Here is a 27,538-nt window from a genome sequence, read left to right as displayed (position 1 = left end):
AATATCCGGCAATACAAACAAATAAACCTCTTACCCTTAATTTTTCATATAGCTTGTGTAAACAGAAAAGCTGTTTCAAGCAACACAAGGGACTGCAAGCACTTTTTCCCTGTGAATTTAAATTAAGAAACAAGGTTCTAAAATGAAGTGAATGTGTTTGACCAAACCACTGAAAAGTGCATTGAATCTTCCAGTAAAATCACAGGAAACGAAGCTGTAGAAGATCTTTAGAAGTAACCTGATCTGGGCCTCTAACTTAAAGCAGAATTAATGCTACTCATATTATTCCTCACAAATATTTCCCTGCATTGTTGTTCGACCTCTCCAGTAATGAGATCCTGCAATATCCCCGATATACTTGTATTCTGAAATGTTCCAGTGTCATCTCATTAAAAAAATAATGCAGAGTTTAAGAACTGGAACAACATTAATATGGTGGATACAACATACACTATGAAATACGCAGATAAACTCCTATACTAGCAGCAGTACAGCTTCGGAATTAGAATAATTTTTTTTAATACTTCAAATGGCAATAGCTTTAGAAAAGCTCCTAAAATGAGGGAGGAGACAACTTGTTCAAGATAGTGCGGCACCACTTGTTTTCTCCACTAGGAAGTTCCATGCACCTGAGCACCTATGACATGAGCTGTTTTATTTCCTCACAAGAAGGAAAAGAAACACCTCAACAGAATCCTTCCGTGGCCAAATCCAGCCAACATGTCTCCAAACTGATCACAATAATAGTGAAAGGGAACAGATCAGAATACAAGTAAAAATACTTCCCTTTAGAGTAAATAATTGGCCGGCTTGCAGCTGCAGAGCCGGACAACAATCCTGCGACAACAAAGTTTCATGTGACAAGTCCACAAAGGTTGGGTTTTCATCTAGGTAAGATAAAAGAAATACTCCAGGAGCAATTTCTCCTGGCCAGGATGTGAAGTTGAATTGCTTTTCCTGTTAAAGCAATGGTTGCTCTGTATTTGTAGTGGCAAGAATAGCCTGAATTTTAGAAGGTGGCAAGCCAGGGAAAGGCCTTTTCCTAAACTAAGGTGACATAGTTAAATCCACAACTAAAAACTGTTTTAAAAATATTTATAAATATAATGGGCACCGATATGAATTTACTGTCTCCCATAGCCAAGCTTAAGTTTAAAATAAACATGGGGAAAGGGGAGCTAAAGCCAAGATTGGGTTTGAACCTTCTGGTAAGTCAGCCGGCAGGAGGACTTGTGAACACTCTGGGCAAATAAAGGTCTTTTTTTATCCTCTCCTTCAAGACTATGGAAAATGTCAGGTTTTATAGCTGTAATTTCTTACCTTCAGCATTTTTACTGACCACCTGCATTGCAGAATTGTTTTTCTCTCTCAAGTGTCTCAAGAAGAAACCAATACATCATGTTCTCAAACCCAGAAAGCTACACAGCATGTAATCATCCGTGGCAATCGCCTCGATTTGATTCTCTCAGCTGAAATCGGTAAGACTGAAAAAGACATTAAGTTCTGCAGCAGAACTTGTACCAAACTTCTGAATTCCCATCTTGGCACATCAAGACCCACTGAACAAGTTTTGTCTGTTGTGCTTCAACCTGATCCAGTCTCTGTCAGGATCTCTCAGCAGCAGGTGAACACACTGGGGAACGCACACAGACAATCTGGATCTCCAATTTGCAGAACACGCCCTAGAAATAAAAACACCTTTCATATACAGCACTGGAAATAATCATATAATGCTTTGATAGTCAGTAATAGATTTGATTCTCCGATCCCTGTAACACTTGAAAAGTCAATTGGCTGGAGGAGAAAGATGAAAACATGATGTGCTCCAAGCACAGGGCACATCAAGAATTAGAGAAACAAACCGGGACCTATTTCTGCACAGCAGAAAACATGACATGAAATGCTACATATATGCATATGAATTGCACAAAATGCCTTAGTTTAATGATGAAGCCAGACTCCTTACAACTGTGTTACTGAATGAATTTAAAGGAGCTGAATAAAGGTGGGAGAAGCTCCTAAAGTAACCACATAAAGTAGGAGCTGCTCTATCTTACACGACATATTAAAGCAAATTCAAGACATTAAAGTCCTATGAACCAGAGCATGAAAATAATCATTAATCCGATAACTGCAGGAAGATCGGGGAGAGGTGACAGAAAACACCCAACATCAGAAAAGAACAACAGTAAGCAAAGAACAGGAACTGTGTTTGTCAAAACGACTGAATGATCGATACGGAGCCATCGTGACAACCAGCCTTGAAAAAACTTGTTAAGCTGTAGACCCTTCAAGGTATTTTTATACAGCAACTTGATGGCAAAGGAAAATAAACCCACCCTTTATACAGAAAGTACTAATTCAAAAGGTGGCACAGAACAACATATTCTCTTTGCCCTCCCCCAAAGCAGCCAAACTTCAAGCTCAGTGAGCTCTTGCCTGATCCGCGCAGCCTTCCACGCGATTCCTGGGCAGATGGCAGTTCTGCAGAACAAGAGGTACTCCCACTACACTGACAAAATCAAATTCACACCCGCAGCCATCCTTTCCCCCCAATATCACACCATATGCTGCCTACAAGTTTCTACCCTTCCTCAAAACAGATTTCACGAATTAATAGCTTAAGGAGCAGGCTACCCGCCAGTGAAATTCAATGCATCCAAATATATTAATGTGCACAAATTATTGTTGATGAATTGGCACGGAGCTATTCCAACAATCCACAACACACAGACCATGCCACATGCTGTTTATGCATATTCCTAGTTTCGGTATATACTGTATCTACCTTCTGTCCACATAAAGCCCAACTCTAGAGGCAGATACGAAAGAGCAGAATGGAAGGTCACAGTAAATATAATCCAAAAAGCGATCCACAAAAGAACAAAGCTGAGATGGAGATGACTGGCCTTGTTGAAAATGTCACACTCTGTAGTGACACGTAGTTAAGCAGGTTAAAATACAGTTGTAAATCAAAGTTTGTTTCTTTGGGTTGGGGTTTCTTAACAGTGAGAAAAAGAATCTTATGCTAAGGGTGCGTCTCTGCCCACAACAAAATGCCAAGCACACATTAGGACTGTAATCAGTATAGCTACATGGGCTAATTATGAAACTTCCTAATCTGGCTCTTGATTTAGAGTTTATGGAAGTATCTTTGCACTGACCACACCTCTACGCAGCAAAAATATACCTTCCATTTCAAGAAAGGCTTTGGTTTTTAGAGCATCGCTGCATGATATTGATAAATAGAGTGATAGTCTGTAGCTTGGCGTAGTGTGGTCAAGAAAACAGGAGATGTACCTGCCGACCTCAGGGTTTGCTGTCCAAGAAGGGCCAGGTCTGGTGTTTGTTCTGACAGCCACCGAAAGCCAAACACCTTTAGCACGTCTGTTTTTCTGGAAGCATCCACTGTATTGTCTTTTAAGCTGCTTAAACACTAAAGAAATGCCCTGATAAATTTTCTTTATTTTTAAACAAACAAAAAATACTTTATCTAAATAAAGGGATCTTGCTCAGAAGACTAGAATCAAATTCTGGCTTTATATTGCTGTTGGGTTTTTGCTGATAAGAAACTTCCCATTCCCATAAAAGCCTGTTCAAGTAGACGATGACAAGTGACTAACATGTACTGCATTTTTCATGTTAAAAGCCTAGTGTTTTGACTGCATATTGAAGTTATATAAAGACTTAGTGAAGAAAGCACAGCAAGAAAAATTAACTGCCATTAGGGAGAGATAGGTAAGAAATAATTGACTCAGCAAACATTTTACACTTGAAAGTTGAATCAGCATCTAGGAGGGGAAAAAAGGGCTTTTTTTGTGCTGCTACCTACCTGGATCAAATGATGGAAGTTTCGCTTGAAGAAGTACAATTTTAGAAAATTTCAAATTGAAACGCTGTCTGTAAACTAAAAAAAGATGCGTATGGATCAGTAACAACCATGGATCCGCTTTAAAAAAACTCCGGAGCAGGAACATCAGGTTTGAGTTAGAAGTCTGGAACACGATGCAAGTCCTGGATTAAGAACCTTGTCTTCTAAGGAATTTCACATTGTGAGCATACACAGTGTATCTTCCTTTGTCTCAAACCCCCAAGAGCCACCTAGAGTTACACAATCAAAGTATTTTCTGTGCAAGTAATACGAACGGCAATTTTCCAAGACAGGATAACAGAAAAATTCAACTCCAACTGCAATCTGCTGATTTGATATACAAGTAGTTTTGACTTGGTACAGTCTGCAGGGGTTGTATTTGAGGTAAATATCCCTGGAGATTCGAATTCCAGCTTCACAAACTTTGATGTTTGTGTCAACATTTCTTCATCTGCAATATTTCATATTATTTCAGCTCCGCACATGCCTATACGTCTGTGTCTCACTCTGCTCTTCTTTCCCCACTAATAAACCACATGAAACAAGCTTTATCAGGAAGGGAAAAAAGTCAAACCATTAACAATTTTTTAGCTATTTTTGTTATGAATTCTTAAAACCTGTATGAAAAACCACTGCAAATATACCCAAAGGTTTACTCAACTTGCTATTCTGTTTTAAAGTGAAGTGCTCCCACATAAAGCCATGCAAATGAAAACCTTCAAGCGGACCCCTGAACCCTAGAATCTCCTCCGGAACACATTCAGTACTGTTTCCAATACCAACGTGCCACGGAGCTCAAGCTTCGAGGCAACCTCTCCTCAAAAGGGGTTCTGACATTTTGTTAATTTTGACTGGAAACTAAGCAAACGCATGGGATTTATTCTGTACACAGATACTGAAAAAAAACAGAAAACCCTCAAACACAAAACCCAAAGTATCTTCTTTCTAAGAACTGCTAAGAATACTCCTGATCTACAGAAGTTAGATCCGGTGGTTTCTTCAATAATCCATACGCTACTGGAAGAAGATCAACCAAGAAATACTGGGAGGCCTAACAAGGGCCAAAACTAGACATGAATTCCTTGAATCCATAATTTTATTTTCCAAGCTATCTCACTACTATTGGCTGATATTTCCTGGAAAAAAAGATGTTCACTGGTTTATAGTTCAACTTGTTACAGTATTTTAATTTGAAAGGAGGACCAAACCCTTAGGCGAAAAAAGTTCTTCGTAAAGGCAATAAGGATTCTTCTGTTAATCTTTATAAGCTGAAAAACGTGCCCGGCAAGTTTTGACTATTCTTCAGTCATCCATCAAAACACAGGCAAACATTTTATATCAGTTGCTTTCAAAGAGCTTTGTTTTTTTCCTCTTGGGGAGGAGAAATGTGTATCAAGGCTGAAAAGGAGGAGCCAGAAACTCTGAGGTTACCCACATCCACTCCAGCAGGAACAGCAAAGAGCATAAGCCAAAAAGGGCGTTTAGATTTCAGCCTTACTACTGACTAATTTTATAAGAGAAATAAATTGATAAATACAAGATAACTCATTTTAGAACCTTGGAAGACAAGAAGGAATTAACATAGTTATGCAATATTTACTTAAAATATTAAGCTAGATATGGAACAATATAGGCCACATTATCGCGGATGCCAGCTTCTCAAAGAGTTTGTCTTCTTCACGTGGGATCCTAAAAAGCCTGAAAAGTTTGTTTTCTGTTTAAAATTAAAACAGGACAACTCATGTACTGGAAGACACCAGCTTATGTCTTTTCTGAAAGAGGGCCTGAAATTCAGTCCAATATTGTCACAGTAAGAGCAGAAACCACTTTGTTCCTCAGTGAGGGTCGTCTCGGATCAAATCCGCATTCTGAGGCGCTGTTCATGAGTAAACTCTTCAAACGGGAAGGTAAGACGACACACTTTTCTCTAACAAAAGGTCCTATAACAAGAGATTGCTCACTCCAAGCATCCCTAAGCTTACCAAGGAGCAATTAAATCGGAGAGCTCGGTCAGTGATTGACGAGGAGATAAACCACACTAAGGGGCATAGAGATAAACCACACTAAAGGGTATTACAGCAGTGATGCGATTTGGTTTCTGGCACAGGCTTTGGAAAACCAGGTGACATGCTCTGAGACAACAATACCCTGATGTATCAAATCTGGAATTTCTTCTCAAAATGTCTTTTGCAGAGGAAAGCTTTGTATTTTTTATTGCTAAAGAGATCAACTTCCAAAGTCTCCACGAACTTCAGCAAGTAAATCCCAGCATGTTTGAGAGTTCTCAAAAGATTCATGCTCTCTAAATTTTCTAAGAATTCCCTGGGAGATTTAAGAGGAAAGGAGTTTTTAATTTATTTTTGCTATCAAGTTTATTGATTTTTAGACCTAGGAAAACCAGACAACTCAGTCCAATGGTTGGAACTCATGACAAGGTAAAACGGGAACAGCAGAATCTCCCTGACATTTTTGATTTTACTAATCCAACCTTTTAGGCAACAGTTTTCCAACATGACCATTCTAATTATGAAGTTAGATGGAAAAAAGCAGTCACAGAGGAACATTCACCTGAGTAGTATTAAAGGTGGTTTTCCTTCATCCCAGAGCAGTATAAAAAGAATTCAAGAATCACAGATACTTCTATCCAAGACGCACTTTGGTCATGATTTCAAATATAAAGGTATTACTGCCTACAAATCAGTAACTTTTAAATTTAAGTTACAGCTAAAAATTCAGTGCTGTACCAAACCATGTTTTTCATTCCACTTTTCCATTTGAGCTGCCTTAAGTAGCATTTGACTAGAGAAAATCCACCAGATCGCTGGTACATCCACCAAAGAGCTGCGAGTAGTAATTCACCTTCAACACCTTCAAGCTGCTGCTACTTCTGCAGAAGCAGAAATGCTCCTGGTAGCTTGTCTAGAGAATCAGAAATATTTCCCAGGCCACTGTTCCCCTTCCCTCGCCACCTTTCCATGGGAGCTTGGCTGCAATATTTACTCCCCTCGTGCTGCTCCGTGTTGCACAGCTGCAGAAACCACCTGCTACTCCCCCAGTTACTGTTTTTCTCTCCTCCCCAGACCTCATCTTCCCTTCCCAAAAGGATTTGCTCCGTCTCCTAGCAAGTCTAACCCCTCTGCCTTTTTGCGATGCTGCAAATGGCAATCCCAGGTGGCTCCTGCTAATTATCCCTGTGCCTTGGGAGTCTAATTCTTCCTATTGTTAATATACTGATCTTTAGCCACAAAGTCACTTCATATGCTAATCAGAGCCCAGCTGATCCCGAGCTAATAGTTCATGTGCTCAGGAGAGCTGATCTGCTGGGAGTATTAATGACAGCAGAGCAAGGCGAGCTCTGGAAAAGAGTTCCTGAAAGCTCCTGCATTGCTTTCGCTTCCAGTACAACCCTATAATAAAAACATGTGCATGCGAACTTGGAGCTTGGTCACCTACCCTCACCTGTCGAGGACACGCTCTTCACAGACAAGAAAAGGCTGAAAAATTACATTTTCCCACTGTTAGAATCTAATTTAGTAATTGTTAAGTCTTATCTGATTTTCCATGTGGAAGTTTTGGTGTTTATATGATGCTTCAAATAAGAAAAAAAATCAAGACGAGCATTTCTACAAATAGAAATATTATATGAACTGAATAGTCTACACCACAATTCAGCAATACTGCTGAGAAAAATACACATTAACTTAAAAAAAATCTCTACTTCCCACTCTTCATCTGCATTCCCCACAATAAGCCATCCCTTCAGCACCCGAAAACAACGAACAGCCCTTTGGCGAGACCCCCAAGGCAGGAATCGGCAGTTTCCGTACCCCGTAGCAAACTCTGCCCAACCTGAGTTTCCATCTGAAGAGCAATTTGCTCAATGGCAAAAGAGCGATTCAAGGAAGTGACCTACTCTGTCTCTCACTAGGGGGAAAAATAACTGTGAGATGGAAACACGTGTTGTTTTAAAAGAGAACCAAGCAAAATTTATGGGGTTTTGTTTATTTTGTTTTTGAGAGGTGGTTTCTTTTTTGTCTTTTAGTTGTTGTTGTTATTTTGATTTTGGTGTTTTTTTTGGAGGATGTGAACAAGTTCCTTCTTCACTGGGTTTCAAACTGCCACATAAGTGGAAAAAATTTCATTTCGCTAAATCAAAATAAAGTAGTTTTGCACAGTATTGCCTCTAATGAACTACCAGCTCAATCCTCTATTATAACATATTCATTTCATGACTGAGTATTCTTCACATTTAATTTACGGTGCCAATGAAAGACGAAGGATCCTGCAGCTGTATAAAAGTTCAAACAGCTCACAAAAAGTAGGAGATGCATCCAGCTGTTTGAGCAGCATCATGAGATTGCTGCAAATCTGGAATAAAGAAAGATCTCTTTACGTACAAAAAAGGTTCTGTCTTAGAGTAAAATATTCACCTAAATGAGGGTCATGTAAATAATATAAATGTAACAGGAAACGACAACGCATCTAAGTGTGTTCTAGATATGAATAATGTCATTTTAATGTATTTTAATGTATTTTATTATTATGGCTAAAAATTACATGCAAGCCCCTCACATACAAGTGTAGGTTTCAGAGTATTGTCCCACTTCTTGCAGTTATAATACTAACACACTTGTCTTACAGAAATGCTGAAATGGGCATTGGCGCAATAACCATTTCGGAAGGTCCAAGGTGCTGCTCCCAGCTGACATCACCCATCTCTGGGGGTAAGACAGAAAGCGGCAAACAGCCCTGGCGTTCCTCTTCAAACAGCTTCGCAGAGAGCGTTTGGTACATCAAAGGCAGCTGGTTATGCTTTAACAGACTCGTTTGTAAACAGAACTGATCAAGAGATGTGCAAAGCTTATAGATGGTTATCAATGTAATCTTCATTTTCAGCACCAATAAAACTGGACATTAAGCCTATTCTCTGAGCCATTTACCTACCTCAGAAGATAAACTGGAATCACTAATATCTGCTATGGGATTGACAAAAATTTGATGGCGCAAGAATTGAGTATTACAAACAAAGACAGAAATGGGAATGTCCAGATAATTGCAGCATTTCAGTCTGCATACAGGCTCCTTGCTGATCTGAAACTGCAAACAGACGAGTCGATGTGAGGAAAGTAAAGGGAAAAAAGACTCTGAAGCAGATATATATTTAGCAGGTTAGACAGAGAGAAAAGGCTCAAGGACAACGGCAGGTCTTTTCTTTCTTCAGCTAAACCCCCAACGTATTTTTGTGAAAGAAAGCTAGTCTTTTGCTTTTTAACTGTAGCCCAAAACTGCATTATGTCTCTTGGGTGCTTTGATTTTCTTCTCTTTCTCTATCTCAGCACATAGACAGCTCCAGGGCTCAGTAGGAGAAATTATTAAAAGCAGGCCCGCAGAAGTGAAGAGATCAGTCATTTCCCTCATCCCTGTGTTTCGGGAGCGCTCCCCTGCCTGTGCAGCCTTGTATGGGATTTCATGCAACCAGGCATGTCCTTTTTAAACAGGCTGAAAAACTTTAAATCCTTTCAGAGGAGGCACAGCATTCCTTCCAATTGGAAAAAGAAACGTGCTTCAGTTCTTCAGAAAGGTCACATTCACCTTCAGAATTGTATCCAACTATTTATTTTTTTTCCTCTGCACAGTTCTATTATCTTAAGTAATCTGTGTCTTTACAAAATATAGTAGAGTTTCATAAAACACAAAATCCCACTGTGACCATGATGCAAGCAAACTCTGCCTGGTTATTTTTCCCTTGGGGCTTGAAAGTCCAAATGTTTTTCCAACTTGTCTTTCCAGTTCCGCTCCTGCGAACGCACGGGTCCGTCCTTTAGCGTTACCATTCATTGCGTGTTCAATTTACTACAATTTAGTCTGTGCTTCTCGGCCCGTTTATCCAAATATATATACACATATTTTGGGTTAAGTATGACCTACTGTATTAAAAACATGACATTAGAAAGTTTTGCAATTATATTTGGTGTATTTGACAAAAGCAAATGTGCTGAAACCATCACGTGTTCTCACGGAACAGAAAGTAGCTCAAAAATGAGGAAAAGACTTTTGAAAGTTTTCTACTTCCAATGTCCAGCCTTGTATCTTCACCGTTAAAATGTTACTGCACATTTAACAGTGTAAGAAAATGCCCAATAATCTTCATTAGAGCTTGTCAGGAAGGTGGTTTTAACCCCCTACTCCCCCAACCTAAAGACAGCAGAAAAACATGTGAAAACTTTTCATTTTCATCACCCTTACTCAAACACTCTCCAGCCCTACCTGGACATGCCCACAGGTCAGAGAGCTCTTTGCTCCAGACTACTGAACTCTAAACACTGAACATTGGATGTGCATTTCAAAACCGCTACATGACACACACTGGAGAACAAATCACATCTTTTCAGAGTCAATATGAAATTGAAGAGACCCCATTTAGAGTTTAGAACACAAAGGAGAAACACATCACTGCTCTTATTCTGTCTGCTAAAACCAGATTTACCAACAGATCGATATAATTGAAGATAACACATCAACGACAGGATTTCCCTTCATACACCTGCGTGGGATCTCTGATGAAGACTGAGTCGACACCACCGATTTCTGCTAAAGTCTTTTTTTGACAATATGCATTTAAAGTTCTGTTTTGTATGAATCATCATCTGTACCTGAAGCACAAGTGCAGATATCCTTCCACAGCAAGAAAACCAGAGTGTAAAATAAGCTTATTTTGTTACCCTAGTGGTTAAGGAAACCCACTACAATTACCTCAGGGTAAAAATATTTACAGTAAAATGGCACTGAATTTTGAACGTACAAGTGGCTGAGAATTGGCTTCAGAAAGGATTTCTAGAACTTACCTATGGTGCAGTTTGTGGTTATTTTTCGCCGCTTGGGGTTGTGTCGTAGCAATTCTAACTCTCGTTTGGTTGGCTCCCATGTTGAATACTTCTCTCCAATGCCTAAGCAGATGAAAAGAAAGTTTCAGAAGTTGTTTAGTAAAAAGGATTAAAAACTCTGTTCAAGTAAAAACTTTCAATGTGCTGTCCATTAAGCCAGATTCAGTCTATGTACAACTTCGAGAGACTGATTCATTTTTATCCCCCCCAATATTGTTCAGAAATGTAACAACCAATCTTCCAACTAATAGGAAAAAACTCTTCTTATAAATAATATCTAACTCAAATAAATTTTCTGTTATTGAATTATAATCCTCCTTTCAGTTGGAAAGAAATTCCAGCACAAGAATAAACCCACTATTACTCGAAAAAGCATTTCTTTGTGCTCAAAGGAGGTCAAGTGACAGAAACACCACATTATTTTAGGAGAAGATCCAGGATAACCAAGAAATCTCATCACCAAACTGTGACAAGTTATTAAAGAAATCAAACCTGACCCAACTTAATGGACAGAAACAGGCTTATTCTTTACAGTTGAACAACAGAATTTAGTAATTTGATATACTTAATAGTTACTACATGTCTTAAGGTATACAATGAGAGTGTGAGCTCTCGTTATACCCACTGATGTAGGAACGAGAATTAGCAAGTTCTAATGTTTGAGGATCACTTAATTGACATATCGGACATCAACGAAAAACACAGTTAGTAGGTTTAAACATAACCCTTCCCCCAACCAAAACCTCCAAATACTGGTTAAGTAGCTGCCACTAAAATCTGTCATTATCCCCTTTAAACACCAACACTATTTCCAACATTTCTTTTGTTCAAAGGAAAGCACAGTAGCAATGAGCCAGGTAAGCAGGACACAAAATAGACCTTAAGTAAGCACAGAGTCGTGTTCAGTGTAAATCTGATACGAGAAAAACACAACAGTGAAGACTCATGTGCTGAGCAGCTCAGTCCTGCTGCAGCATCCCATGCAGCACAGAGGAATTACTACACTGTGCAAGGTCAGTTACACTGAGCCACGAAAGCATCTTGACATAAAGAATAATAAGACAACAAGCAATCTATTCTAAAACTGAGGATTAAAGTCAATTAAGTGTTATTTTTCACAGAATGTATGGAGCAGAAACAGTGCTGTGCTACAGAAAATAAATTATAAATCATACATATGGAAAGAAGAGTAGAAAATATGGCTAGAGGCTTACGCATTCTGCATAATATACATTAAATTTTAATAGCTCTTTGATCTTCATTTTCAGAAATAGCTACGCTTGTCAGAAACTACCCACCCAAAAACGTTCCGTTCACAGTTACTACTGACCCTCCGGGTTCTAGTAATAAAGGGTCTCATTTTCAGATGCTTGAGGACTAGAAAAATCCTTATTTACATGGAGGCGCCCAGCTCTCAGTTTATTTGATTCAACAATAGATTATGCAAGAAGCACAAGAGCGAGTACCAGAATCATACAGTTCCTTTATCCAAGGTTCAGCATCAAGCTACACACCCAGGCAAACAGAAAAGGCAACTAATTACTGTGTAACAGATTGATGAGCGTAACCAGCTGCAATGCTTTGAACACGCTCTACAGCGAGCAAACGCACCAGGCAACTTCAGGGATGCGCATATGGACAGTTCACATATGACAGAACATTGGCTTGCAACAAGTTCTACATGAGATGCCTTCAGCAGCCCTTTTCATATTTGTAATACTCCCTTAGGAATTTAGATAAATTGGTTTGTAAAAAGCTCAAAATAACTGTCAGCACCAGGTTAGTCCCAGCTATTGCACCGGCCAGCTGTGAACTGGAACTCGTGCATTTGGGTTCACTGGAGTTTAAGCACGGCCAAACACAGTGAATATCATCTAACAACGGGATGAAATCTCGTAATAATCAAACTTGGATATGTTTAAATCCTGGTTTAAACCAAATATAACAAAATTCACACCTGGAAATGTGCTCTCGGCTTCAGGCATGCAATAGTTCCATATGTGTCAGTTGGACTATTCCTATATATAACTATACAGCTTAAATGCTTAGACAGGATGGGGACCAAAGTGTTTCACAAGAACGACCCTTCAAGTGAAGTTAAACACAACAAACTGGATTACTTTGCCAAATTCTGGGTGAATCAAATATTGTTCCATTAAAAATAAATTAAACCACTCAGAAAACCACATACAGTTAATGCCACAATACACAGAGCAAAACAGACAGAAAAGCTTCTTAGAGAAGCCTTTCATTAGAAAGAGCACAAGTCAGAGACAGGAATGTAAAAGGGTTCTGTTCCTGCTATATAATTTAACAAGAATATCGAGGTTTTAATACTCTTGAAAATTTCACAAAGAAGAACCATTTATTAGGAATGGTTCAATATTTAAAAGTTAAAAAATAATCCAACAACAAAAAAAAATTCAAAGAAGGAAAAAGGTTAATAGAAAGTTTAATAACAACCGTAAACATGCCAAAAAGTCCAGTGTAAACTACCTTAAACAAATGTTTGCAAAACATGCACATGTTATCATTTACTATTAAAGGAAATAGGGGACAAAAATTCATAATTTTAAAAATGATGCTTTAAAATAGGCAGAGACCAAGTCAGCACCTGAAATCTCCCTCCAAGAATTTATTTTATTAAGTCGAATACACAAATTGTCATTTTTCAGAGACTTATCAGGGACATACGGATGAATGAAGGAAGAGGCAATGAAGGCTCGTAATCATTCATATAGACTGTTTACTTTGCAATGCTTCAGCAAATCCTCCTTCTTCCCCTCCCAATAATCCAAATATTAATTAGAATGAAGGGCTGCATGTGTTCTCACCTGCTTCATTAAAGAATTTTCCATACCAGAGAAGAAAAAGAAAAGGCAGAGTTGCAACTTGTTCAGTGTTATATCATATAACCCTGAACTACAACTGGACACAGGAACTCACCACACTAAGGGTTAATATTACAAGAGTATGAAATGAATCTCACGATATTTGGGGTTTTTCTTAAAGTTTTTTCCTCCAGGCATCATGTTGTTATGTGAGCATCTAGAAAGTACATACTAATACCCTTCACGCTCTACGGATACAAGTTTGAAAATACGCAACATTAACACTTCAATTTTTAAGCCCATCCTAGTTTTTGCAGGCTGGATTCACTTCTTAAGGTCTTTAAGTCGGCAACGCTATCAGAGATAAACTCACTCTGTGGCAGAAAAATAAATCCAATCCAGTTTGGGGGTTGTACTAATCTTGACATTCAGTTTGGAGGAAAAAAGGTTCCCTTCTAATCTTTCCGATAACGTGAGTGACTACAGGGAGGAGAGGATGGGTTGAAGCAATGGAGGAAGAAGAAAAAACAAAAGCATAGTTCTCTGTTATTTCTCCCATGTATCTCCCTTTTTCATGCCTTAGATAAATTTGCAGGGAAACACGCATGATGCAAAGCCATAAAACAAAAGGTCCTATGCCACGATTTTAAAGAAAAATGTCTATACTGTGTACTCAAGTAATTTAAAGTGTATTGTTGTCTATTCCTTCGTGTTGTATCCTTGTTGGTCATTACAGATTTGTTCTCTCGAGACAGAAGATGCAGGCATAGTCACATAAATTTGCATTCATATAGATATACATATATATACACACATATATATACACACACACACACACATATATATATGTATATATATAAAAAAAATATGCCAGTCATTAGTCAGTTAACCAGTATAGGGGTTTTCTGACTGGCATTTCCTCTCGGTGTTTCTTCCCTTTGCCGCACAATTTTGTTGTTCAAGACAAGATAACAATCTTGTAGCTGTAACTACCCTAGAATATATACATATATAGCATATATATGTAGCAGCCTGACGTCCAATGGAGGACAAACTGGCTGCATCTCAGTCCAGAAGGCATAAATACGTCATTTGCTAAGGACATCATTAAGAAATTGCTCTTTGAATTTACACATTCAAAAGGTAACTGGGCGGCCTTCCTATCCTACAGCACCACGAACAAGTGTCCTGTTGCTGTAGTTGATGGATTTGGTGCCCCAAACACCACAGTTTAGAAGGGTCTGAAGGAGTTTTTAGAAGCCTTCATGAAAGGTTTAGAAACACATTTCCATTTTGTCTTGCTTTGAAAAGCAGAGCTTTGTGCTACAGCATTTGAAGCTGCATTTCTTGCTCCAGGACCCAGCAGCACCGTCACCATCCTCCTCTCCTCTGACTCAACTCCCTCAAAGTGGGGAATAAGCAGAAAATGGAATGGGATCTGCAGTAGGAACTAAGTAAAAGCAGCTACACCATCAGAAAAGCTCTAGTTAATACGATGGTAGCTGCTATTTTTAAAATCGGAAACGAGGTTAAGAATGGTTTGAAGTCCTATCAGGCCTGACTTAGGCTGTCACATTGAAACAGGATGCCGTGGATTCAGTAAGAGACATTACTAGAAAGAAGTTGCCTGTTTTCAAACACAGACCTTCCCACTTTAAGAAAACATACCCCCTAGAGGCCACTGGAAATGGAAGATGACAAGCTTTTATAACTGATGCTTCAAAAACTACTCCACTAAAGGTAAACGCTACTTCCTTTCCAAAGGAAAAAATAAAGGAGAAAAACTTTGTTTTGGAGTAATTCTATCAAGGAAAGGGCATATGAAATCAAGTCTGCTGTAATTATTCAATCATTGGAACATATCCAAGCGAGAGGAAAACAATTTGCACGATAAAACTGGCATTCTTAACTGTGATTCATGTCTAAAATGGCAGGATAATCAGCAAAGGGACGCTTGTTAGTGAAGTGCGTCGCCAGCCCACGCCTCTTACCTGTCATTGTACACTGGTAGTGAGAAACCACTGTTGGAGTGAAGGCTAAAAAAGAAAAAATTAGGGAAAGCAAACTGAATAAAACAAATGTGTGTACATATTATTTGTGTGTAAATATTTCTACATAGATACTGTGTGTGTAGCATGAAAGCACAGGTGTGTAAGTAAGCTGGCACGTTCTATTTAAAAAGAAAAAATTATCACACACAAGGGTGACATTTCATGTGAGGGGAACAGATTTATTGCCTGTATCACCTAAATTAGCCTAAAGGAACAGACTGTTACATTTTTTACCTAATACACATCTGACTCTAACACTATGCACGCTTTGCAGGATTAATGTTAGCTATTTTTGTATTTTCTTGCAATTAAAAATACTTTTGCTACAAGTAGGCGTGGTGCACATGTTAAACTAACAGTCTAACTCCTGGAAAGGAAGAGCGAGACATCTCTCTCCCAAGGCCTGCGCTAATATCTCTCAAAAGCTCTTTCTTCCCCTTACTGTTTTTTGCCATTGACAAATGGGAGGGACAGGTATGATTAAAAACAGAAACAAGAAATTCAGGCAGGAAAACCAAACCTTGTAATTTCCAAGCTTTTCGTTGTTCTTCTTTGGCAATTTGTTCCATGTCTTTGTCGTATATGTAATCTTGACACATAAAGCAGTATATACCCCCATACAAAAGGTCTATGGCTGCAAAACAGAAGGGAAGATGGGGAGGAGGGGAAAAAAAAAGATGTGAGTTCATAAACTAGAAAACATTTTAAAGCAGGTTTCCAAGTCAGACACCACTTCTTCTCAGCAGTCCATAAAAAGTAAAACCTGTACCTTGCAATCTGGAGGAAAAAACCAAGAAGATGAAAAACACAGGGAAATGTTTCCAGTTCCAGTGTGAGTTATGCAATTGCCTCTGGCACAGCAAGAAAAACGTGCAAGATAACAAAGCATTAGTGCCTTCAAGTTGTTTGTAACTCACAATACACCTTTCAAAGACATAAGTAACCAAAAGACATCATTGCAGTGACTAACTGGAATACACACACAACTAGTCCTGTAAGATTTGAAACGTATGTTTGATTTCTGTAATTTCTATTCAAAGCCGTTTAAGTCATTAGAAAGCACCTATTCAAATGGAGGCTCAAACACAAGACAGCACCGAAGGCTCAAAGATACTGGTCCAGGGGAAGGGTTTGTCCGGAGCAGTTTCTTCCGCAGGTTACACGTCTCACAGTTCTCACGCGCCCTTTTAGAATGCACATACGAACACTGACCAATGTTAAAAATATTGTTCTTACACGCTAAACAAAAGAAAGCCAAGAAATGAAATAAATCAGCTGACTAGGAGATGACATTTTGCTTCAACATACACCAAGGAAGAAGTGCGTGCAAACTAATTGCAACAAAATGCTGTACATAGATAGGGAAAAAAGTCACAACCAAGGGAAAGCAAAGCACCGAGTTACTCTGAATCCATAAGCTGGAGCACAAGCCACGCAGCCGCAATTCTGTTGGTCCCATCAGGTAAAAGAAGAAGGCAAAGCCTTTGTGCTCCCATTCATGGGCCAGTGCTGGTGCGAAGCACTTTTGTAAGGCTGGTAAGCTTGGTAAGGTTTCTTTCTAACCACATCTCGTCCATCCTTCACAGCCTCTCCCAACCTGCCACCTCCCTCCTTTATTCCTCTGCACCCTTTTTTTTCCCTCCTCCTTTTCCAAAATCACTTTTTCAATGTTTATGTCAAATTGTTTGTTGCTTCTATTATATATTAAAGAGAACAATTAAAGGTTCCATAATGTCTATTTACTGTCATCCTGCTTATGTACTTTCTTATTTTATTTGTTTGGTCTATTTGGACCATAGTTTGCAGAAGAGGATGAGGACTACGTGTATTACCTTGTGTAATGTCCAAATACCAGAATTCTCACCCTGGTACCCAGAGGACTTAATAAAACTCCTTTAGCAGAATATCCCCAAAGGGGGATAAGAATCTTCACTGTGGTGGAGATCAGTAACAAAACACCATGCAATTTAGGGGGCAGGGGAGGAAAAATAAAAAGGAAAAATAATAACAATTAAGCTACAGACTATTAGAGTTCTATCATATTTACTCCATTGCACTACCAGTTATGTACAGCTATCAACCAAGAATGGTTGCAAATCCAAAGCACTGGTCTCAAAACACAAAATCAAACATTGTTCTCCATATATATATATTTTTTAAAGATCCCACAAGCAGCCCCCGTTACTCCCAATAATAGAATGGGCCTGGCAGAATATTAAATAAATAGGACCCCTAGTGAGCTCTAATATAATTATTTCAATCTACCATCAGAATGGGCCGGCATACATTGTGCTCAGAGCATTCCTTTTCTCAGCTTTCTGGATTGACCCGCATGAGTGATGAAGTCTAAATTTCAAGACCAAAACCAACACGAGCCCACCTTACACAAACCGCTTGTTCAGCACAGGACGAATTGCTGGTGTAACGAATCAGACAAGTTTCACGGAAACACTGGTGGAGTGAAAGCTGTAGCCGTCTAGTGCCTGATTAAGGACTCTTGAGAAAACGTCCTCTCTCCAGCACACTCCTGGAACAATACAGTTGTACGTATGCCAACGCTTTTAATGGCATTAAAAAGACTGCAGTAGGTTTTGGACAAATTATCTCAAGCACCAGTGACAAGGCGGCCGTACAGGCCTGATGGCAGCACAAAAGAAGGGCAGGAATTTCTCGTGAAAGCCAAAACACGGCTGCTCAGTTTCAGGATCCTAGTAGGAGTCTGCTAGTAAAGATCACAGGTTAATTGTTGTTGTAAATGACTATAATTTTAATTTTTCCCTTGAAATATACTTTAACTTTCTTACTCTGGTCATTTTGAGGTGAAAAAATGTTTTCTTTAGGGCAAAGTGCAAAAATATCACTCAAGTCACTCTGGTGAGCCATCGTGCCCGCCCCATTTTTCTTTGCTTTTGTACCTTCTATGCTGAGAACAGGCTGCTATTAAAGTCAGATTTCCTCGTACCCCTTCATATACAAAATTCTAAAGAGCTGCAACAGAAGAGAGAGAGTTAAAAGATCTCATTTTTAAAATAAAGCTATTGGCCTGGAGAAACAATGAGGCATCACAGGAGACCAGGCAGGAATGAGAACAACTTTAACTACTGGTGCAAGTGACATTAAGTTTCAAGAGACAACAGCTCAGGGGTGAAAGTTTAAACTTAGGCAGCAAAAGGTCTTCAAACTCTCCATGTGGGAGCCAAGTGAAGTGTTTTGTTTAAAGCTGAGTGTTTTTACTTTGCCAAATATATCCACTGATATCCTTGTGAAAATGTTAAGAGACAAGAGATGATGGGAACATAACAGTAAGTAAAAGAGCAGGGAAGTGATCCACATCCAGAGTGCACGTACACACGTCTCATCCAGTTAACTAACTTGTATGTTCAGTTTTTAAATACCCAGCTAAACAGAACTAACGTGAGTGTTGAAAACGAGATAGTTCACCATAATATGACAGCCTTCCATCACATGTGACCTATTTGTGAATTATATTTTGGTATCATTTTCCTTGAACACCGGTTGCATTCAAGTAGAACAAAACATTCAGCAACTCCGAATTCAGGTAATTTTTACATGTATTGAAATTAATTCCACTGTGAATTTCTGTGACTCAATGTTATCAACCTGAAATCAACCCACATTCATATTCTATGCAAGTCACCTACATTTTGTTCAGCTTCTGTAACAAAGGAGATTAAACTGGTAATTCTTTTAGACAGTATTCTAAGTCAACATCTAGGCTAATTCACACTCCCTAATTTCTTGTATTAAGTGTTAATCATTAAACTAGTTTCAGATAATAGTCTCAAGCCCACAAGAAGTGATTTTTCTGAACTTCAGCCAGCTCTCCCCTTGTTATTCTACCCAATACGAGCACAAACCTATTATCTGATCCTAGTCTTCCCGGCACCTGGAAAGTGCAGCACGGATCACAATTCCTGAACTAAAATTAATAAGAAAAATCTTACTAATCAGTCTCTATCAAGGTGATCACAGCCTTATCAACTCTACAAGTCATAAAACAAGTATACTTAGTCCTGCTAACTGGTGAGCCAAAGCAGCTTCCACTGCAACCATTGAGAACCGCAGGTACTCACTTGCAGGGCAGGGGGTAGCAGGTGGAACTCTAAACTTCCTTTTATTGCCAAAAAAGCAGCATCACATACCCAGTCTCTTAATACACACTAAAAACAGTGAAACAGTGGCCAGAGTTAAGCGTTATCCTTCCCTCCTCCCACATTCAATATTTAAGAGAAATAGTATTTTCTTCTCCTAATGCTTGAGATAAAACCACCCTATTCTTCAAGTACTACTTTTTCTTCTTTTAAACCAGCACCAAGAGTCTGTGGGCTGTGCTCTGAAGTCTTCGAGATGCCTACAGGCTGCATATGATTCTAGAATGTTAACGTTTAAAGGGATTTTGGACTGTCCACAATCCAAACATGGTAAGTACCCAACACTATCCTGCAAGCCACTTCAATACACCTAGGAGCCACAGGGCCAGTCTCCATGCTGTGCACTTGCCTCTGTCATGGTTTAGAGCATCATCCTCCATCAGCCTGCGAGTTCAAGCCAAGAAAGATAAAATGAAGGAAAAAAGTCTGAGTATCGCTATGGAATCTAGATACCAAAAATGTTTTTAACCGTTAATTTAAGTCTGTCACCTAAAAGGTTTTCACACCTGTCTAAAATTTTTACGTGGCATTAATGATTCCCAAACCTGCCGCAGTGAGATTTACAGAGTGTGTGCAATGCAGAGATAAAAAAAAAGCAGCTCATATGGCTGGATCTTACCTCACCTACCTGTCACCCACATCCACAACTCGAGGAATATATTAAAATAAGTACAGTATTATTAATATACACTGAACAGACAAGCAGAGGCAAGAGCACAGGTATCACTGTAAGGTCAGAGTGTGAGTGTCTAATTTATATTGCTCGGGGAAGCAGAAATAATAAGGGATGTATTTTAAGAACGCTCTGGACTATGATCCTGAAGGCTCCTGAAACGTACAGCAGCGAGCTGTAAAAACATCGCTTCCAGTGCTCAGACAGCTGTTACAGCCGAAAACTATGATATCTCTCAGAACTGTGATTAAGTGTGTGGTTCCTGCTGGTCTCCATGGAGACCGATGTTGGCTCAGCAAAAAGTCACCAAGTGTTTTAAAATAATTCCCGTTCGTTTTGAAATTTCAAAGCACTTAACTCATTTTTGCCTATCAGATGTTATTTCCCCAACGAGAACTGCAGCAGTAAAAGCAACCGAAAGCACTAGCAAAACTACAAAAATATTTTTACAGCTCATCTCTCATTCAGCTGGAAATTAAACACCAAAAAAATATACATTAAAAAAAGAAAAAAGGAATCTCCAAAACTAGAAATCAAGCAGTCAGATGTACAATCTTCACATTACATGTATTTGTACATCAACTATGTTACATTTAACTGCAAAGAATACTTTTTGGGATGATACAATACTGTATTCTGTATTTTTGGCTTGTATAATTAACTCTTGCCCTTTTCATCTAAAGGTTATTCCTTTTGGGAAGAACCTTATCTGACATGCTCTTAATTGTCTAGTACCATGATAGCAACTCCAACAGTGTTAAAGCAAGAGAGCATCCTCAAAGCACCTCCCTCCTCTGTTCAGTTTCATTTTTCCTTTAAGGAAAGAGAAGATATTTGACTACAGTAGAAACCAGCAAATTCCACCTTGCACAAAAATTGACTTGAAGAATTTAAGTTTCCCAGTATGTAGACAAAACAGCAGCTCGCAACATGTGCAATTATAAAACTCTTAAAAGGTTCTCCATAAGCTTAATGGTAAAAATAGTACAGTGCTTACACAGTACCCACAAACAGGTAAATACTTTCTACAGTCTCAGTTTAGCACTGTATTTTTTTAACCTTAAACCTGGCCATAAACTTATATTGGCACAAAAGGGTTTTTTAGACATATACACACTTTACCAGAAATGCTTAGATAGTGTTTACTTAGAGTAATTTTTACTTCTGCATTGGTAAAGATTCCTAAATAATTTCACCTAGTGAATTGACTTCAAAAGCTGTTCCAGATTACACCTTGTAAAATATTGGCCTGGAACTGACAGGGATAACACAGCAAGTTAAAAAGCACCAGTGAGTACATCAGGAGGGCAGCTTACCTAAATTGTGTCGCTTTGTCTTTGCGTGCTCGTGAATGTGTTTCTTTGTAAAACAGCCAAAGAAGACACAGTAGAGGCAAGAGTGGAGTCTGTTCAGGTGGGCACCACACATATGACAAATGCACGACTTTGCCTGAAATACAGAAACAGACACAGCATGTGAGTGACAGAAACATACCTCCAAGTGCAGATAAATGCAGGTGGATGTAACTGTGAACACTCCCTTTTACTCGGTGCCCGCAACTCGGTGTTGCAGACCATCAAGGAAACTGGAGTTGTGCCCTCATGTGACAAAAGACACCAATTAGATGTATTAATGGAGAAAAAGCTTCCGTTTGTGCAATACGCTTCCAAGTCTTGATAGAGAACAGGTGTCACCTAAGAGCAGATGACAGTTCAACCCATTTACAACTCTCAACCTGTAGTTTAATGAACATTTCAAGCCAGGGTAAGCAGGCACTGCTGCCAGAACATACAATCCCACTGCTCCACCGCTTCACCCACGCATCCCTATTCCAACACTAACCAGGTACCAGCAGAACCACCTACAGACACGTCACAACTCAAACTGGGACACTGATGTGTTTGAAGCGAATCTGCCATTGCCCATCAGATTAACCTGTAGCAGTTTCTCCATCCAGCTTGCTATGAGCCGCACAAACTCATCGTTGGTGCAAAACCTTTGGGCATTATGGCCAGTGTAGCACAGGCTTCACCTCACAGCTGCACAGATGCTGATACCAGGTCCCGACGCATCAGTTCTTGCTCGGTTCTTCAGAATCACCCCCCAACCATGGTCCCTACCTTGAAGCAATGGGCTTTGCTGCTCAACAGCCCCTTTGCTGAGCTGGTTCAGCTTGCCAGCCCAGGAGCTGAAGCTACACTAAAACTAATCATCCCTGGAGGGCTTTAAAAGGCATAAAGATGAGGTTCTTTGGGACATAGTTTAATGCTAGAGTTAGGTTATGGTTGGACTCTATGATCTTGATGGTCTCTTCCAACCAGAATGATTCTGTTATTCTAATCTTTCATCAGGTTAGTAAGTTTGGAGGAGCGATGGGAGATGGAGGAGGCTCAGATGCACATCAGAGCTCAGGGAAAGCACAAGATGCTCAGCAGGGAGGCATGAACTCTGTTTTTTCACAGCACTGAGCTCCTCAATCCACTCAAAAGCTGCAATGTAACTTGAACATTGAAATTGCGTTGCTCTGCTAGGACGATTCTGCCAGATTCATTCATCAGATTTCTCTGTACGAGCCCACAAAATAATGGTGCAACCTCAAATCTGCATCAGTCAAAGAGTTACAGAAGTCACTTTTGCCACTCTGCGACGGGATTTGAACCGTGTGTGGAAAGCGACATGCTGACTGTTCCCCAGAGCAAACATAAATGGGGAGGTACATGATGAAGTTACTGTCATTCATTGAGAATTAATAAGAATATAAGCCTGACAGGATGGTCTGCATTCCTCTAACAATGCATTTCAACAAGCAGGTCTGGAGAAAAAAAAGGCAATTAGGAGGTCAAGTAGAGATTCTGACTCTCAGTCATATCTGCAGCACTCCTGAAGCCAAAGACACCCCAAATTTTCTCTTAGCATTAAACTCAGGTACTTCAACAAATCTTTTGAAATATTACTCTGTCTGGTAAGAGACTTAGGAGAATTTAAGGGGTCTTTTGCAAAACAACACCACCAAAACCAATTCAAGTCCAATACCATCTAATGGGAAGATACAACAGGAGAAATTCCTCACAGTAAATTCACTTTTCATCTCAGACAAGAGCAACTGCATTCAGACATCTGTTGAAGAGTAACTGAACTTCTATGACAGCTCAGAGATCACTTACAGAGATATGTCTTATTTTACAGACTAATTTGAAAATACTATTCCTTTGCTTGGAAGCACCCTTTTTTGCTTCCTATTAAAAAAAAAAAAATGGAATTACTAAAATACTAAGCTATAATTTAATTTAGACAGTGTGTTTCATAAAAAACAACCTCCAGACTTGTGTAATATTTGTCCAGTCTGCCACAACTTAAAATTTTTGCTGAAGAAATGATGCAGAATCCTGTTCTCTAGTCTGACATTTTTCTTCCAGAACACTTATGGCTGTTAAATAAATAATCAAAGAAGCCTGCAATATGCTGCACTATGTAATTTATTTTCAAGCTTCTACAAATTAAGCCTTAAATCCCGAATCTCACATGTTGTGTATTCAAAGTTCTCCTAAGTTCCGTTAGATGAAAATCGATTGGTTGAAACAAACTCCACACACCTACAGAAAGAAATATTTTAAAGTAGGACCAAAAAAACAATTCACCATCGCCAGTACAATTTCCATCTTTAGAAAAATGCTGCAGAGCTGTCAAACTGTTGCCTAACGGCCGCTCTTTGGCTGCAAACGCTAAATAGGAGCAGCCTATCTGTTAAGATTGCTGCTATGACAACAACTCCAGCAACTCGCTATTTTACTTCACCCGCTAAAAATAAGTCTTTTAGCATTAAATGTATTGTAAACAGATGATATAACGAGCATGCAAAACCTGATGATATTGGGCTAAAAGGCAGAAAATTCATGCCCTAAGACTTTTTATTTCAATGAAAATTAAGAAGGAAAAAAAATGAGTGGTAAAAGAGAAGTTTAATCACTTATTTAAAGGAAGCTATTTATCTATATCCTCTACTTGTTCAGTGTAGCTCAAGATGTTTTTTCTAAAATTGTATGAAAACAAGGTTGAAAGACAGAGTGAAGAAATCAGTATCAAAACCCACAGTGACTATTCTTAACTAGATTAGCTGTCTCCTTTTCTTCTGTCTGTGCTTTTAAACAATTTGCTAAATTACAACAAAGCTGCCATCATCCCACCCCACCCCAAATAATCAAATAACTTGGTTTCGTAATACTCCCAGCCCTGCTCACATCTCTCCAGGCTACAGTCTAAGACAAACCAGAATACTGCAAATGAGTGATCAAAATCAGGCAGATCCATAAAGTCACAAGCTTGCTTTAAAACACGGCTCAACTTCTTTAAAAGGCAAGTTAGGTCTTGCTTATGGTCCAGATGCTTTAGGGAAGTCAACAAGCATTTCAGCTGCAGAATCAACCTGTCATTTCTCCTTTTCTCTGGTAAGTCCTCCTAGATACATGAACACCCCCTCTTGATCTTAAGACATAAATGTAGAGTCTTCTTCCTTCATACCCTCTCCCATTATTATCCTACTCCCTCCCTAATTTTACTTTGTTCCCTACCTGCTTCTCTCCTCACCCTCACGTATTCTGCTCACCATCTTTAACCCTGTTCTCTCTCCCCACACACTCACTCTCTCATCTTGCGTCCCCAGCCCATCTTCAGTCCATACTGAACCCCTACCCCTTTCAGTTTTGCTTTGCTATTTTAAATAAGCCGCACATCAGAAGAAGCCTTGATTGTTTTCCTTCTGGAAGATTATAATCTGTCTCTTAAATGATAAAAAACTAAAAAGAATAATCGTGCACAATACATAGCTACTAAGACGGCAGTAACTCATATCCAGACCTCCGGCAATGGTTCTGAACCTTCTTTAAAAGAGGTTTAAACCCCTCACAAGTGAGGATGTAAAAACTAGCACACTACACACAAAAGGGAATTGGCTGTAATCACCTGTAACATGAGTCAAGTAGTCCCATCTCTGAAAGGCGACCTGCTCCTGATATTGTTAACAGCCATGATACAAAGCGAATTAAAAGGAAAGCAGCAGGTATCAGTAGGTCAAATAAACTAGACTGCTGACACTTCAAGTCTTCCCAAATTGTCAGAACAGTTTATTATTAGTTTACCATCCTACCATCAAAACAGCGGTGGAGAAAATTAATGCGTCCAGCTGGTGTTGATGTGCCCCAGCACTTTGTCTGACAGCTCCAAGTCCTGAAACCAAGGCCATGCTGGGCATGCAACATCAGATCTTCAAAAAACCTGCAACCCTGTTTCAACTGCATATAATATTGGCTCCTCAAATCAGGTTCCAGGATAAGTTGGGCAATGACCTGTTGGAGAACAGTGTAGGGGAAAAGGACCTGGGGGTCCTGGGGACAGCAGGATGAGCATGAGCCAGCACTGGGCCCTTGTGGCCAGGAAGCCAATGGTACCTGGGGTGGATTAGAAGGGGGGTGGTCAGTAGGTCAGAGAGGTTCTCCTGCCCCTCTACTCTGCCCTGGGGAGACCACACCTGGAATATTGTGTCCAGTTGTGGCCCCTCAGTTCCAGCAGGACAGGGAACTGCTGCAGAGAGTCCAGCGCAGCCACCAAGATGCTGGAGGGAGTGGAGCATCTCCCGTGTGAGGAAAGGCTGAGGGAGCTGGGGCTCTGGAGCTGGACAAGAGGAGACTGAGGGGGGACCTCATTCATGGTTATAAATGTACGAAGGGTGAGTGTCAGGAGGATGGAGCCAGGCTCTTCTCAGTCACAACCAATGATAGGACAAGGGGTAATGGGTGCAAACTGGAACACAACAGGTTCCACTTAAATTTGAGAAGCAGCTTCTTCTCAGTGAGGGTGGCAGAGCCTGGCCCAGGCTGCCCAGGGGGGTTGTGGAGTCTCCTTCTCTGCAGACATTCCAACCTGCCTGGACACCTTCCTGTGTAACCTCATCTGGGTGTTCCTGCTCCATGGGGGGATTGCACTGGATGAGCTTTCCAGGTCCCTTCCAGTCCCCAATATTCTGTGAAACTGCAGAAAACCCAAGAGGCACACAAGAAACCGCGGCTACTGCAAACCATCCTTCTGTATTTCCAGCTATGTCACATGTAGCTTTAGAAGCTCAATTTTTATTTAATTGTAAATGAGAGGAAAACATCTTTTCGAAGAAGTTTTCCATTAGGGTACTTAATGAGTCTGGCCTCTTGTGCTCACACTAAATATATCCAAGCACTTTGAGAACAGAGCTGTTGTCAGAAGCTTCTAAGCCAAAGACCTCCCACTTTTCACAGTCTGCAAACCACATTCACCACAAAGGTTCAAGGAAAAAGATGAACCAGGTAACACTAACGAGACAGTGGGAGGCTCCGGAGGTTAAAAGATCATGAGGAAGCTGCTGCCACACTGTACGTGTTCACAAGAAACTCAAATAAGCAGATTCTTAAGGTAATTTTAAAGCAAATACAGTAGTTATGGATCCCCAAAAGTGCCTGATCATGCCTGAAGTCTTAGGAAAGCAAAAAATTGCCCAATACAAAACTACTTCAATTTCCCCACCTTTTAAAATAAGTTTTTATATATAACAGACCTAACATTTAGATACATCAGAAACAAGAGGAGAAAGTATTTAATTTTCTAATAAGTTATCATCATTGTTGAAAGTCTTTGGAGGGATACACTTCACCAGCCAGCCCAAAACCAAGTCTAATCCTTCAGCAAGAATTTTAATATCTCAGTCTACAAGGATTAAGGTGTTTGTTGTGCAGCTCTAAATATGTCTACCTACAGGTGCCTGTGGGAAATTCTCCCTCCATGCATCTCTCCCCATGACCTGCTTTGTTCCGAAGAAGCGTTTGTACTCCAGTGGTACTTCAGCTCAGACAAACTGCTCCTCGCAAGCCAGGACTTCAGTGGACTTGCAAGAAGGTGAAGTCCAGGCACACGGAGACATTGCCGAGTCCCGCTCCTGGCTGCTGAATATTGAAGTAGGATTTCTGTGAGAAATTGAGAAATCTATCCCAAAGATAACCTTGGTACAACCACCCCAGCAGTAATATAGCTGCA

At 39.7% G+C, this 27,538-nt stretch overlaps 1 protein-coding gene across 2 annotated transcripts in view; it reads right to left on the bottom strand.

Moving 5' to 3' along the window:
* Positions 1–27,538, bottom strand: part of USP22 (ubiquitin specific peptidase 22) — a 92,454-nt gene that overhangs the window by 34,524 nt on the left and 30,392 nt on the right. The window contains exons 2-5 of one of the 2 annotated variants that reach the window (XM_082064431.1): positions 21,799–21,931; positions 16,158–16,271; positions 15,578–15,622; positions 10,717–10,818 (exon numbers count right to left, since the gene is read on the bottom strand). In XM_082064431.1, the coding sequence (XP_081920557.1) occupies positions 10,717–10,818; positions 15,578–15,622; positions 16,158–16,271; positions 21,799–21,931 (394 nt within the window). The remainder of the gene's footprint in view (positions 1–10,716; positions 10,819–15,577; positions 15,623–16,157; positions 16,272–21,798; positions 21,932–27,538) is intronic. The other variant, XM_082064432.1, reaches the window with a different exon arrangement.

This window comes from Streptopelia decaocto, assembly GCF_964273445.1.
Source record: "Streptopelia decaocto genome assembly, chromosome: 13".
Lineage (NCBI taxonomy): Eukaryota > Metazoa > Chordata > Aves > Columbiformes > Columbidae > Streptopelia > Streptopelia decaocto.
The sequence above is the reverse complement of the archived record's forward strand: the minus strand, read 5'-3'. Positions and strand labels throughout refer to the sequence as shown.